The sequence below is a fragment of the Ictalurus furcatus genome, chromosome 1 (assembly GCF_023375685.1).
Source record: "Ictalurus furcatus strain D&B chromosome 1, Billie_1.0, whole genome shotgun sequence".
Classification (NCBI taxonomy): domain Eukaryota; kingdom Metazoa; phylum Chordata; class Actinopteri; order Siluriformes; family Ictaluridae; genus Ictalurus; species Ictalurus furcatus.
The window spans coordinates 23,957,523-23,970,992 of NC_071255.1; the positions used below are offsets into that span (position 1 = coordinate 23,957,523).

At 39.1% G+C, this 13,470-nt stretch overlaps 1 protein-coding gene across 1 annotated transcript in view; it reads left to right on the plus strand.

The window, feature by feature from the left end:
- The first annotated feature begins 11,238 nt into the window (after nucleotides 1–11,238).
- The window catches only part of stt3b (STT3 oligosaccharyltransferase complex catalytic subunit B), a 35,089-nt gene continuing 32,857 nt past the window's right edge, over nucleotides 11,239–13,470 (plus strand). Inside the window, exon 1 of the mRNA XM_053633316.1 lies at nucleotides 11,239–11,732. Coding sequence (XP_053489291.1) covers nucleotides 11,476–11,732 — 257 coding nt within the window. The 5' untranslated portion in view covers nucleotides 11,239–11,475. The remainder of the gene's footprint in view (nucleotides 11,733–13,470) is intronic.

Here is a 13,470-nt window from a genome sequence, read left to right on the forward strand (position 1 = left end):
TAGGCACCTCACAATTTTACATGATTAAAAAAATGGCTTGTTTTCTGCAGCCTTCATTAGGATTTTTATTTATTTATTTTTTACCAGTTTGATGATGACACATTTATAACATTATAAAGGTATTTTCTTTCATTGTCCTAATAAGCACAGAGTGTGATATATTTCCAATAATGTTTTTTAACAGGAATGTCTGATAAAGTTGACATTTTCCATTGACAAAAAAAAAAAAATGCATATGTCAGAAAATCTGATTATGCTATGAATCTATGGTCTAATCTTACAAGAGAGAATTGTGATGCACCTAAGAACTGATTATTTTTCTCATTGTTAATGATGAGACTGCATGATGCATGAGACCTACTGTATCAAGACTGAGTCACTGATGGAGCAGTAGTGGAGGATTTAATGGCATCATATGAAGTACTGTTTTGCCCTGGACCAAGAGTACACTGCAAGGTGAAACAGCCATCAGCTTCCTTTCCTCTAAGCAACAGAGTTGGCTCTGGAGGAAAAAAAAAATCCCCTTTGTCATCATAACTCCACCACCCCAACATGCCTAAAGAGCATGAGGAAGAGATTGTGACAAACACAATCAGATATGGACAGATAAACTGAACCAGGAGGAAAGACTGGCATGGGTTTACATGGAGCCTGGGATTGTGTCTCTTACAGACATCTGCAATTTGCTCCAGAGGAATAAAAGCCACAAGTAGAGGAGTTCCTACTGTTGTACTCACCATCTCCCTGAACAGACACACAGCCTCTCAGGTATTCACTTAATACTTAATACTAATACAACTGTAAATCTTAAGAAGATACCAAACATATGCTTTTTAAACCTTCAAAGCAAAGGGTCAGGGTGCTTTCTTTTAGAACTAGTTGAGTCTTACCATATGCTGGTTTTCTTGCTGAGTACAAATGACAAGGTTATCAGTGTCACCTCACGTGGGTATCCTATAAAAGCTCCCCTTTACAACATATTCGTCCACTTTTACCTTCTCTTACTGCCGGGAGGTGAGGAAGAGGATTCAAAGATGCTTAAAATATAATTCTTTAATCCTTATGAATTTCTGCATTTTAAAAACTTTTACACCGTCTTGAATTTAAGGGCAAGAAGGTGAGTGGTTTATCCTGCCAGGCTCAAATGGAGTTGTATTCTGGACATTAATGAATTATTAATGACCAGACTTTGAGCAGTTTGAGTAGACAACAGGAGCAGGTTGGCAGTTTTAGCCAATCTCTTACTATATGCACTAACTCCTACTATATTAACAGAATTATACTCCCACATCGATGCAAAATGATGATCGGGTATTGCACTTGATGCTAAGCAATTTGTGCAACTTACCATTCAAGCTAAAAGAAGCTGCAAAAATAAGGCTGCTATGACTTAACATAGGATTTTCTGCTAGCCAACACTACAGCCAAATGAATCAGGGATTTGCACGTATTTAAACATGTCATTTTGTATTTAAACATGTAGCAGAACCCATCATTGCTGCCAAAAGTGTTGCCACTACAGCATATTAACGAACCTACCAATCTATCTGATCTTTCAGATGAGAATGTGCCCAGGCCAACCCTGTATCCACTGAGTGCCATCTACGGTGGTGCTTGAAGTTTGTAAACACTTTACAATATTCTTTATAAATAATCTTCTTTATAAATAAAGTATAAATCTTCTTTATAACTAAAATAAATAAGTAAATATAAATATTTACAATGTTCTTTATAAATAAATTTTCTATATAAATATTCTTGCATAAATATGACCTAAAACTTAATCAGATTTTCACACAAGTCCTAAAAGTAGAAAAAGAGAACCCAATTAAACAAATTCACAATAAACTAAAATATTATACTTGGTCATTCATTTGTTAAGGAAAATGTATATATATGTATGTGTGTGTGTGTGTGTGTGTGTGTGATTGGCAAAAGTATGTGAACTTCTAGGATTACCTGTTAATTTAAAGGTGAAATTAGAGTCAGGTGTTTTCAATCAGTGTGATGACAATCAGGTGTGAGTGAGCGGCCTGTTTCATTTAAAGAACAGGGATCAGAGTTTGATCTTCATAACACATGTTTGTGGAAGTGTATCATGGCATGAACAAAGGAGATTTTTGAGGACCTCAGAAAAATTGTTGATACTCATCAGGCTGAAAAACGTTACGAAACCATCTCTAAAGAGTTTGGACTCCACCAATCCACAGTCAGACAGAATGTGTACAAATGGAGGAAATTCAAGGCTGTTCACTGTTACCCTCCCCAGTAGTGATCAACCAGCAAAGATCACTCCAAGAGCAAAGCATGTACATACTGTACTCTGCGAGGTCACAAAGGAACCCAGGGTAACTTCTAAGCAACTAAACGCCTCTCTCACATTGGCAACTGTTTATGTTCATGACTTTTGTGGATGGATGAGACCAATATATATTTTTTTGTTTTAATGAGAAGCATTATATTTGAAGAAAGATAAACACTGCATTCCAGCATAAGAACCTTATGCCATCTGTGAAACATGGTGGTGGTAGTATCATGGTTTGGCCCTGTTTTGTTGCATCTGGGCCAGGACGGCTTATCATCATTGATGGCGCAATGAATTCTAAATTATACCAGCAAATTCTAAAGGAAAATGTCAGGACATTTGTCCGTGAACTGAACCAAAAGATAAAGTGGATTGTGCAGCAAGATGACCCTAAGCACACAAGTCCTTCTACCAAAGAATGTTTAAAGAAGAATAAAGTTAATGTTTTGGAATGACAAAGTCAAAGTCCTGATGTTAATTCAATAGAAATGTTCTGGAAGGATCTGAAGCAAGCAGTTCGTTGAGGAAACCCAAAAACATCTCAGAGTTGAAGCTGTTCTGTACTGAGAAATGGGCTAAAATTCCTCCAATCCGATGTGCAGGACTGATCAACAGTTACCGGAAATGTTTAGTTGCAGTTATTGCTGCACAAGAGAGTCATACCAGATGCTGAAAGCAAAGGTTCACATACTTTTGCCATTCACAGATTTGTAATATTGGATCATTTTCTTCAATAAGTAAATGATAAATGATCAGGTATAATATTTTTGTCTCATTTGTTTAATTGGGTTCTCTTTATCTATTTTTCGGACCAATGATGTTTTAAGTCATATTTATGCAGATATGTAGAAAATTCTAATGGGTTCACAAACCCTTTCATGATGTATGATGTATCATGATCAATACCTGGCCGGTAGCTTTTGCTTCATGGAATTACAGAAATATTCCTGGTGCCAACTCCCAAAGTCACTGCTGCCTCGGATATTGTGTAAAAGCTCAGTAAAGAAAAACTGCAAATTAGAAGTTTTCCCTTTCCTTGTTTTTACAGTGCTAAGCTTTTGAGCAATAGAGAACATTACATACAATGTCTCATACTTGATCTGATGTGAACATGACTAGTCTTTTTGCATGGCCCAGTGACAGGACAGTGACAATACCGGGCCATGTTAAAGGCATTTATGCTTGACAAATATTCGCCTACACAAATGAACCAAAAGCTGAATGTGGGAACGTGGCATTTTTAGCCCTAGTCAGTCTATTTTCATCTCATTCAACTTAAATTCACTGATTCAATACTCTATAAAGGTGAAGGTCACTTGGATTCTTAACTGGCAATTGCCATGTATGGCATTCCGGTTGTGGAAGAGTACCTATTACTCCTCCCATCTGAGGAACTCAATCGGCATCACGAGCACAGTTTCGTCTGTCAGCTCAAACACTGGAGCGTGTTCATATTTATACCTGTCAACTGAGAACATGAGCAAGCACTCACCACTGGCAAAGAGTTTGTCAGCTTCGCAAATAAGAAAGGCAGAGAAATAAAATGAGTCATAAATCAATAAGATTTCATGTATGTCTAGAAATACATTTGCATGCATCATTTTGTTGCATTTTATTGCCTTTAGTATGAAGCAGCTGTCCTTGTAACACACACACACACACACACACACACACACACACACACACACTTACTTCTCCACAAGGGGGAGTTGTTGCTGAAAAGGAGGAAACTGGCATGAACACAGCAGCAGGACCTGCCAAATGCACATATTGGATGTTTTCACTTGCAAAATGTGTTTTTATGAAGAAGAAAAAACGGCCAAAAACCCTCCTATATGAATGCAGGCTTCAAACTAAAAACAGATTTCATTGGTATTGGCAACGCTGACTTTTCCAGCTTAGTGTATATATTGCTTTGGCAGATGCAGGAAATGATGAAAGAATATGATCAGGAAAGGGAACAAAGTTTTAACTGAGCAGTTCAGGGGAAAGCATCTTGCTCAATAAATTATTATTTTTTGTATAGCAGACATTTTATTTTAACAGTAGAAATTGTCACCAAGCAGGTTTGCAGGAATCTGGATGTAGGTTTAACTCCCTAATGAGCAAGCCAGAGGAAATGACCCAGCAGAGGCTCTATGGTCGTCCTTGGGTTTAAACTCACAATTATGCAATCATGAGCTCATAATCGTATCCACTGAGCCAGCAATGCCCAAAGCGTAACAATAAAAGTGTTTGTTAAAATGACTTTGAATATAATACATATTTTTGTCATCCAAGTGACACCAACAATTTACTGCACTCTTTAACCACACGCCTACAGCTAGGACAGTCTCTCACATTATAGATACAGAGCTGCAACGCTTCTATAAGCAGATATATTTAACTGCTTTCTTCCTAACCGCTTTTTCTAATTGTTTCACTTTCACTGCAGCATTTCCGATTAAAGCCATATTTACTTTCGAAATACACCACAAATACCTCAAAATTCTGTGCTCTTTAGTAGTGGTGCAATGGGTCAATGACTCTGTGTTTCCTTGTTTATGAATGGTTTCCACCCAAATAACAAATATCATAAATTATGAAACTGTCTTAGGCGGCTGTGGCTCAGGTGGTAGATCTGGTTGTCCATTAATCGTAGGGTTGACGGTTTGATTCCCGGCCCACATGATTCCATATGCCAAAGTGTCCTTGGGCAAGACACTGAACCCCAAGTTGCTCCCAATGGCAAGCTAACGCCTTGCATGGCATCTCTGCAACCACTGGTGTGTTTGTGTGTGAAGAGGTGAATGGGTGAATGAGTGAATGAGAACCAGTGTAAAGCACTTTGGAGAACCGGTAAGTTTAAAAATAAGTGGTATATAAGTGCAGACCAGACCATTAATTTGTGTATAGAGTATTTTTTGTAGTATATTTTTCTTACTTTACCTGAAGGAACAAGTTACTGCATAGTGTAGCATGTTTATTACCATATTCAAATAAATGCATCAGACATCCAGTAGCACATAGTCTGAGTCAAGACAAAAATCTAAGGCCTAACAAAATTTTTAAAAATAACAAAATCTACTTGGTTGAATTATGTAGACTGAAAAATAACAACTTGGCTGAATTATGTAGGAAAAGCCTGTTAGGCGAGCTTCTTTAATGTTCAATTATGAAAGTAATTGGAAGTGCTCACAAGTTGTGACTCAAGGCAACTGTGATGAAACAACCTACTAAAGAATAAGCTTCCATGTCTGCATGCAGCTGACTAAAGAAACAAGGATTAGCTGTGAGGGGGGAAAAGAATTCATAACAAGTACAAAAGCACAGGTCTAACTGAGGATAAGGCAATCAGTTTACATTTATAAATGAGACAATAATTAATCAAACATCCAGAATAATGGTTAAGCCAATTGTTTTGGCACAAGTAAAGTTTTCAGGATCAAAAAGACAATACAGTAAGCCTTAGATAAGAATACATTGATAAACTGGGCTCAGGGTTCTTGGTTCTTGTTACTGGGGTGGAAGCTATCATACCAGTCATTATATGGAGCTGAAGAAGTTTTGAGTGATTTTCACCTTCTGCTCTCAGCTTGAGATCCAAGACCATTGTACTCATACACACACACACACACACACACACACACACACACACACACACATATATATATATATATATATATATATATATATATATATATATATGTGTGTGTGTGTGTGTGTGTGTGTGTGTGTGTGTAAATATATATTTGTGTATGTATATAAACATATATATGCTTAAAACAGCAAAACAACAAGAACTCAGAAGAACTGAAATATTGATCTGCTTCCACCCCATAACTAGGTGTAGGAAAGCATACAAAATATGGATTACTATTATTATTTTATTTTATTTGCAAAAGTAGATTGAAGTGGAAAAGTGAAGCAACTCATAGATTTCTTTTGTTGATGTGATACTGGAAATAACTTCCACTGATTTCAAATTGATGCTCAGTCACTACCTTCCCTTGAGCCTCGGCAGTCTTCAGTACGGCCTCCTTTATAATTATGGACTACTGAGAAAGCTCACTGGTATTTGAAGATCTAGCTCTACTGTAGGTTTTTCAGGTAAGCAACCAACATGGCATTTGTCTGTTGGAGACCCAAGAGACTGCATAACAAGGGCCCTGTCTGAACTGAACTGATGGAAAGAAATAAAATTTTAAAAATTGATGCACTGTGCTGAATTCCTGTCCGATACATATGTGTACCCATGATTGATGACTTGTTTGAATAAAATTGAGCTCTACTATAGACTGCAAGTTACAGTTTTATTTCCATCCTTTGAGGAAGAAAGACTCTATGAGTATAATGGTGCTTTGAATGCTTTCTGCATTGTTATTAAATTAGCACGTGCTGCTGATCACTTAACAGTTAACAGAATGATTAGAATTTGGCCATTCATCGACATACGGTGCTGTGAAAAAGTATTTCCTGATTTCGTCTTTTTTTGTGTATATCTCATACAAAATAGTTTTAGATATTCAAACAAAGTACAACATAAAATAAAAGCAACCTGAGTTAACACACAATACACTTTTTTTATTGACGCAAAAAAGTTATCCAACACCTACCACCAATGTGAAAAACTAATTGCCCCCTTAAACTTAAAATCTGGTTGTGCCACCTTTAGCAGCAATAACTTCAACCAAACATTTCCAATAATTGGAGATCAGTCTTTCACAGTGTTGTGGTGGAATTTTGGCCCACTCTTCTTTACAGAACTGATTTAGTTCAGCCACAGTGGAGGTGTTTCAAGTATGAACTGCCCATTTAAGGTCCTACCACAGCATCTCAATTGGTTCAAGTCAGGATTTTGACTAAGCCACTCTAAAACTTTAATTTAGCTTTTTTTGAACCATTCAGAGGTGGACTTACTCCTGTGCTTTGGATCGTTGTCTTGCTGCATAATCCAGTTGCACTTGAGTTTCAGCTTACGGACTGAAGACATCTCCCTTAGTATTTTCTGGTAGAGAGCAGAATTCATGTTTCCCTCAATTATTGCATGTTGCCCAGGCCCTGAAGCAGCAAAGCATCCCCACACCATCACATTTCCACCACCATGCTTGACCGTAGGTATGATGTTCTTTTTGTGGGATTCTGTGTTTGGTTTACACCAGATGTAACGGGACCCCTGTCTTCCAAATATTTCCAGTTTCAACTCATCAGTCCACACAAAAGGTTTGAGGATCATTAAGGTGTGTTTTGGCAAAATTCAGATGAGCCTTAATGTTCTTCTGGGTTAGCAGTGGTTTTCACCTCACCACTCTTCCGTGGATGCCATTTTTACCCAGTGTCTTTCTGATAGTGGAGTCATGAACATTGACCTTTATTGATGCAAGAGAGCCCTGTAGGTCCTTTGATGCTGTTCTTGGTAGTTTTGTAACTTGCTGGAGTCATTGTTTTTCTCTTTGGCGGAATTTTGGAAGGTCGGCCACTTATGGGAAGGTTCACTACTGTGTGCAATTTTTCCATTTGGAGATACTGGCTCTCACTGTGGTCCAACTTCATGTTGTTGAAAAAAGTTATATTTAAGTGTTAATTTGATTGAACAAGGTTTGCAGTAATCAGGCCTAGTTGCGTCTAGTCCAGCTGAATCCCATTATGAATGCAGTTTCATAGATGTGGGAAATTAGTAACCACACGGGCAAATACATTTTCACACAGACCCAGTTGCTATTGGATAACTTTTCTACTTCAATAAATAACATTATCATTTAAAAACTGTATTTTGTGTTTACTCAGGCTGCCTGTTTTAGTTTAGATTTTAAATTTCTGAAAAAAATTTAGTATGAGATATATACAAAAACAGAAGAAAACAGTACAGAAGTAAATAATTTTTTTTTTTTCACAGCACTGTACAGCAATGCAAACATTACAGATCAAAGCTACATCTGACAGAGGAAAGATTGGCCAAACTAGATTTTGTGCCAACAATACAGTAGGGTGAATTCAGATATATTGGGAAATCAGGTAAATTGGACTGTGTAACTAAGCAGGGTTAGTTATCTGGCTTGATAACAAACAGTCAAAGTCAAAACTCACTGCTTGATAGAACTAACATGACTTATTTCATGTAGCATCATATAATTAAAGTGGTTGGCATCAAACAGGAAGTTGACCTAAAAGAATATGGGGTAGAAAAAATTACATATGCTTTGACTAGTTTTTTATAAGTACAGACCAAAAAAATATATTTTTACTCCGTGCACTGTACTGAATACATATTATTAATATATAAATATACAGATCAGCCATATAATTTAAATCACTGACAGGTGAAGTGAATAACATTGATTGTTTTGTTACAATGGCTGTCCCACCTGTCAAGGGGTGGGATATCTTAGGCAGCAAGTGAACAGTCCTTACTCAAAGTTGATGTGTTGGAAGCAGGAAAAATGCGTAAGGATCTGAGAGACTTTGACAAGGCCAAACTGTGATGGCTAGATGACTGAGTCAGAGCATTTCCAAAACATCAGGTCTTGTGGGGTGTTCCTGGTATGCAGTGGTTAGTATCTATCAAAAGTGGTCCAAGGAAAGACAACCAGTGAACTGGTGACAGGGTCATTGGTGTGCATGGCTCATTGATGCATGTGGGGAGGAAAGGCTAGCCCATCTGGTCTGGTCCGGTCCCACAGAAGAGCTACTGCAGCACAAATTGATAATGCTGACTATGATAGAACACACAGTGCATTGCAGCTTGCTGTGTATGGGGCTACATAGCTGCAGATCGGTCAGAGTACCCATGCTGACCACTGTCCACCACCAATGTACCTACAATGGGCATGTGAGCATCAGAACTAGACCATGGAGCAACGGAAGGAAGGTCTGATGAGTCATGTTTTCTTTTACATTATGTGGATGGCCGGGTGTAGGTTGCTTACCTGGAGCCATATCACCCTGTAGATCTCGCCTGGTTTCCCACTGAAGCTAAGCAGGGTTGAGCCTGGCTAAGGTTGCTAAAACTAAGGTTGCTGCTGGAAGTGGTATTAGTGAGGTCAGCAGGGGGTGCTCACCCTGTGGTCTGTGTGGGTGCCCCTAATGCCCCAGCATAGTGACTGGGACACTATACTGTAAAAACACCACTGTCTTTCGGATGAGACGTTAAACCTAGGTCCTGACTCTCTGTGGTCATTAAAAATACCTAGGTGTCCTGGGGAAATTCCCTGAATTGGCTGAATCTCTGAATTGGCTACATCACTCTCTTCTCCACTAATAGCTGATGTGTGGTGGGTGTTCTGGTGCACTATGGCTGCTGTCGCATCATCCAGGTAGATGCTACAAAGTGGTGGTTGAGATTCCCCCTGGCGCCCCCCCCCCAGTAAAGTGCTTTGAGTGTCTAGAAAAACGCTATCTACATGTAACTGTAACTAACTAAAAAAGAGGTCACTAGAAATAACATTGTAGCAGTGGGTAAATAAATTAGTGAAAACAGCTGGTTATATCCTGGCACCATTTCAGTGTTGTGTACCAGTGTAGCTTACAGCAAGTAGTCGCTCAACTACTTTTTTGTGCTTTATTAACATTGGCCTTTTAGTGCAGGATAGTATCCGTCCCACTTTGAAAGGTGCTGCTCTAATTCCTTGTAATATACACATCAACCTGCTGATGATAAAGTTCAAGGATCCCTGCTGAAAAAAGAGAAAGAAAAGAAACCCTCATAGAATTTGTAATGGTTTCAATGGTTATAATGGGAAATGTATTAGTTTAATGGAAACTGTAAGGGTCCCTGTGGATCTCTACCAGTAATTTGTTGCCTACTGGTGGCATGTTATGCCTAGACCAATAATAGTAATGGCAATTGTTTTAATGGTTTGTAATGGTATTTGTAGTGGAAACCATTAGAATTTCTTTTGGTGATTGTTTCTTTTGGGTTTTTTTTTTCAACAAAGCTCCTCTGTAATTCCTGGTGAACAAGGGTATGTGCAATATACTGTAAACAAAAAAATGTAAATTAATCACTGTCAAATAACATAAATGTATATTGGGCTAATAACTGCCAATGTCAAAGCCAATTCATTATTAATATTTTTTATTTCGTACATTTTTTAATTACCCTGTATGCACGTTTGTGTTAGTTGCCCTTAAATGTTGCTGAAATATGTTTTTGTGTGTGTGTGTGTAGTTGAAGTACTGTGGGCGGGAGAGGGAAGAACTGTACAGGAGTAGTCAAGTGTTTGTGGAAGTGGGCGAGCAGGGTCACATTTTTTTAGGGAGTGGGCGGCAGTGGGATTTAAACACACACACACAAAACCTCTTCTGAGTTCTCTGAATCATACACCCACTACGAAGCTTCTCCACCTGGGAAAAGATAACTCTTTTGTTTGGTCTCTAAGTCCTGTATTAAATCTAAAGCAGGGCTCCATTATTTTAAAAAAAAACAAACAAACAAACAAAAAAAACACCCGCAGTGTAAATACATGTAGCAACGCAGCCCAAAGGTAGACCAGTCTAACAAGCACACTTATGTGTACGGTCTAAACAAACTAACATAATTTAGCTGTATATGAGAAATAAATAAATAAATAAAGATTTGAACTCTCACTCTGGATACAAAATTTCTTCCACGGCAGCCAATAACAAACTTCTCCCTGCCTTTCTCCAACCAAATTCATTTATTTAATTGGTTTTCATATCCGCGGCGCTTTGGCTGTCTTTGTGCTGATTGGTTGTTCTTGGTGTAAGTTACAGTAGCACTGATTGGCCATTGGTCTTTTTTTTCACCGCGCACCTTAGCCTAGCTTGTTTGACAACTATCCGGACTGCAAGCCCATTTTCTATTGGTCACTCTTGCTGTCCATCTGGTGCGTGCTTGGCGATGATTGGCTCGTGTTGTCGAGCGCGTGACCTCCATAGTGTTACCTGTCTCGCTGTGAGAGGCTGGGCGCTCTTCCTGATGCGTCGCGTTGTCCCGCCCCTCTACCCCCTTCGCTCAATCTCGCGTGCCGTGAGATACGAGCCGGCTAGCATGCCGCTCACATATTAGCATCGATTTAAAACAAATAGTACAAATACATGCAGTTTGTGTTCGACTAGGAAGCTAAGCTGAAAAAAAAGAAAGAGATAGCAGCGTTACGCGCTTTAGCCGGAGCGGTGTGTGAGTGTGGCCTGTGAGGAAGCTCTTGCTGACTGACACACCGCGGCAGAACATGGCGGAGCACCGCGCCACCTCCGACTGCAAGCACAAAGCGAGTCTGAACTCCAGCGGCTCGTTATCGGGTAACGGGCGAGCTAACACTCCAGCGGCATGCGGTGCTGGAGGCCTGTCCGGCGGGTTAACGCAGCCTGCAGGGTGGCAGTCTCTCCTGTCATTCACCATCCTCTTTCTGGCCTGGCTAGCAGGCTTCAGCTCTCGGCTTTTCGCAGTCATCCGATTCGAGAGCATCATCCACGAGTTTGACCCCTGGTGAGTAAATCCTAGCGTACTCTGCTAGCTGTCTTAGCAACATAATACATTTGCTAATGGTCTCAGTTAAACACAAACAGCGTTGAAGGAAATGCATGTTTTTGCAATGTGTGTATAACCAAACATAGCGCTATCTATCTATCTTTCCTTTCACGTTTAATTCTCAGAGTTACCGCTGACTGACAGTGCAGCACACAAGCTAGTGCCTTCTCCATAATGAACACAGTTAGCCTTTTATATTACACACAATAAATAAATTCACACGAGCGACAGACAGAGAGTTGTAGATTTCTGAGAAGTTTACTACTTCATAGATTTTCCGTTTCTGTAGCCTACATTTCTCTAACGGAAACACATTACATCTTACAGAGTATTAAGTCTGTTGTTAGGTCTTATGTCAGAAGACATGGCTAACTGTGTAAACGTTGATATTGCTGTAATAGGAAACCGGAAATATCCGAAACGGTATAGTGATGTGTTTGCTGTCAGAAAAGGAAAACTTTTGCAACCGTTATTTTTTTAATTCACACAGAATGATCCTTATTCACTGAGAAATATTTTGGACTAATTAGTAATGTCTGCATTGAGTGTGGTTTTTGGAGAAATCAGGTGGAGATGTGACTGGTCCAAGAATTCAGTGTAGCAGTAGAGGTTAATTGATCATAAATTGATCTGTTATTGGTAAAAATGAATGCAACAATAATGCTATAATGCTTGAGTGGTACTTGTTGACTTAAACTAGTTTCTCTTTAACAGGCAAGGGGTGTATTAATGATGGGTATCAATATTGCAATCTTCATGTTTAAAGTGCACCTGTTATGCAATATTAAAGTGCCTAATTTTGTTTTTAGAGGTCTCGTACATTTGGTTTACATGCGTCTGATGTCAAAAAACACTAGTTTTTTCTCATAATTTACATTGCATCACCTCTTTTTCCTTAGTGTCATAAAAGCCTCCTTTCAGAGAGCTGACTCTGCTCTGATTGGTCAGAGGTCACAGGTCTGTCGTGATTGGTCTACCGCTTGCGGCGTGTGTCGGAAAGTAAACGCCCACTACCATATCTGAATTTCAGCTCAGTAATAGTGTTGTCGGTTTTACCTTTATCAATTTGAGCCCGAGTCCCGATAATGATGTATTGGAAGATCAACCCGAGCCACCATCGCAAGCACGATGAGAACAGGACGTTTCTCAGTGATAAGTTTATATGTAGTTTGGCAATAACGTAAGATAGTCGGTTAACAGAGGCTAACAGATAACAGCTGTGCACAGGCTATATACTTTTACAACACAAAACGACACATTTGGAACACTCTAGAAAATGTATACATAAATAATTAATCATACTAACAGGCTGAGATCCAGAGGCTCAAGCTGGTCCAAATAAAGTGGGTACAGCCCCGTCTTTAACGAATAATCTTTCTGCAAATACCGCATTGACTTCAGCTGGATTTGAGAAGCAGTCATCAGTGACATGACAGGAACACAAATGAAGTTCGGAGTTTAACTGCAAAGTGGTTTTGCTTTTGCAGTGCAGAAAATGTCTTTTAGACACGACGACAACAGGAACCTACTCTTTCAGGGCAACTACAACTGTAGTGTTTGAGGGCGGGTCAAAGTACACGTTGTTCGCGAGTAGCCAATGAAGACCAGAGGCAGGGTTTTTGTTACAAACCTATGTAGGTTAGTACAGGAAGTAAGTCTGGAATTACTAACGACTCGTTTCAGCTGTTCAGAATCG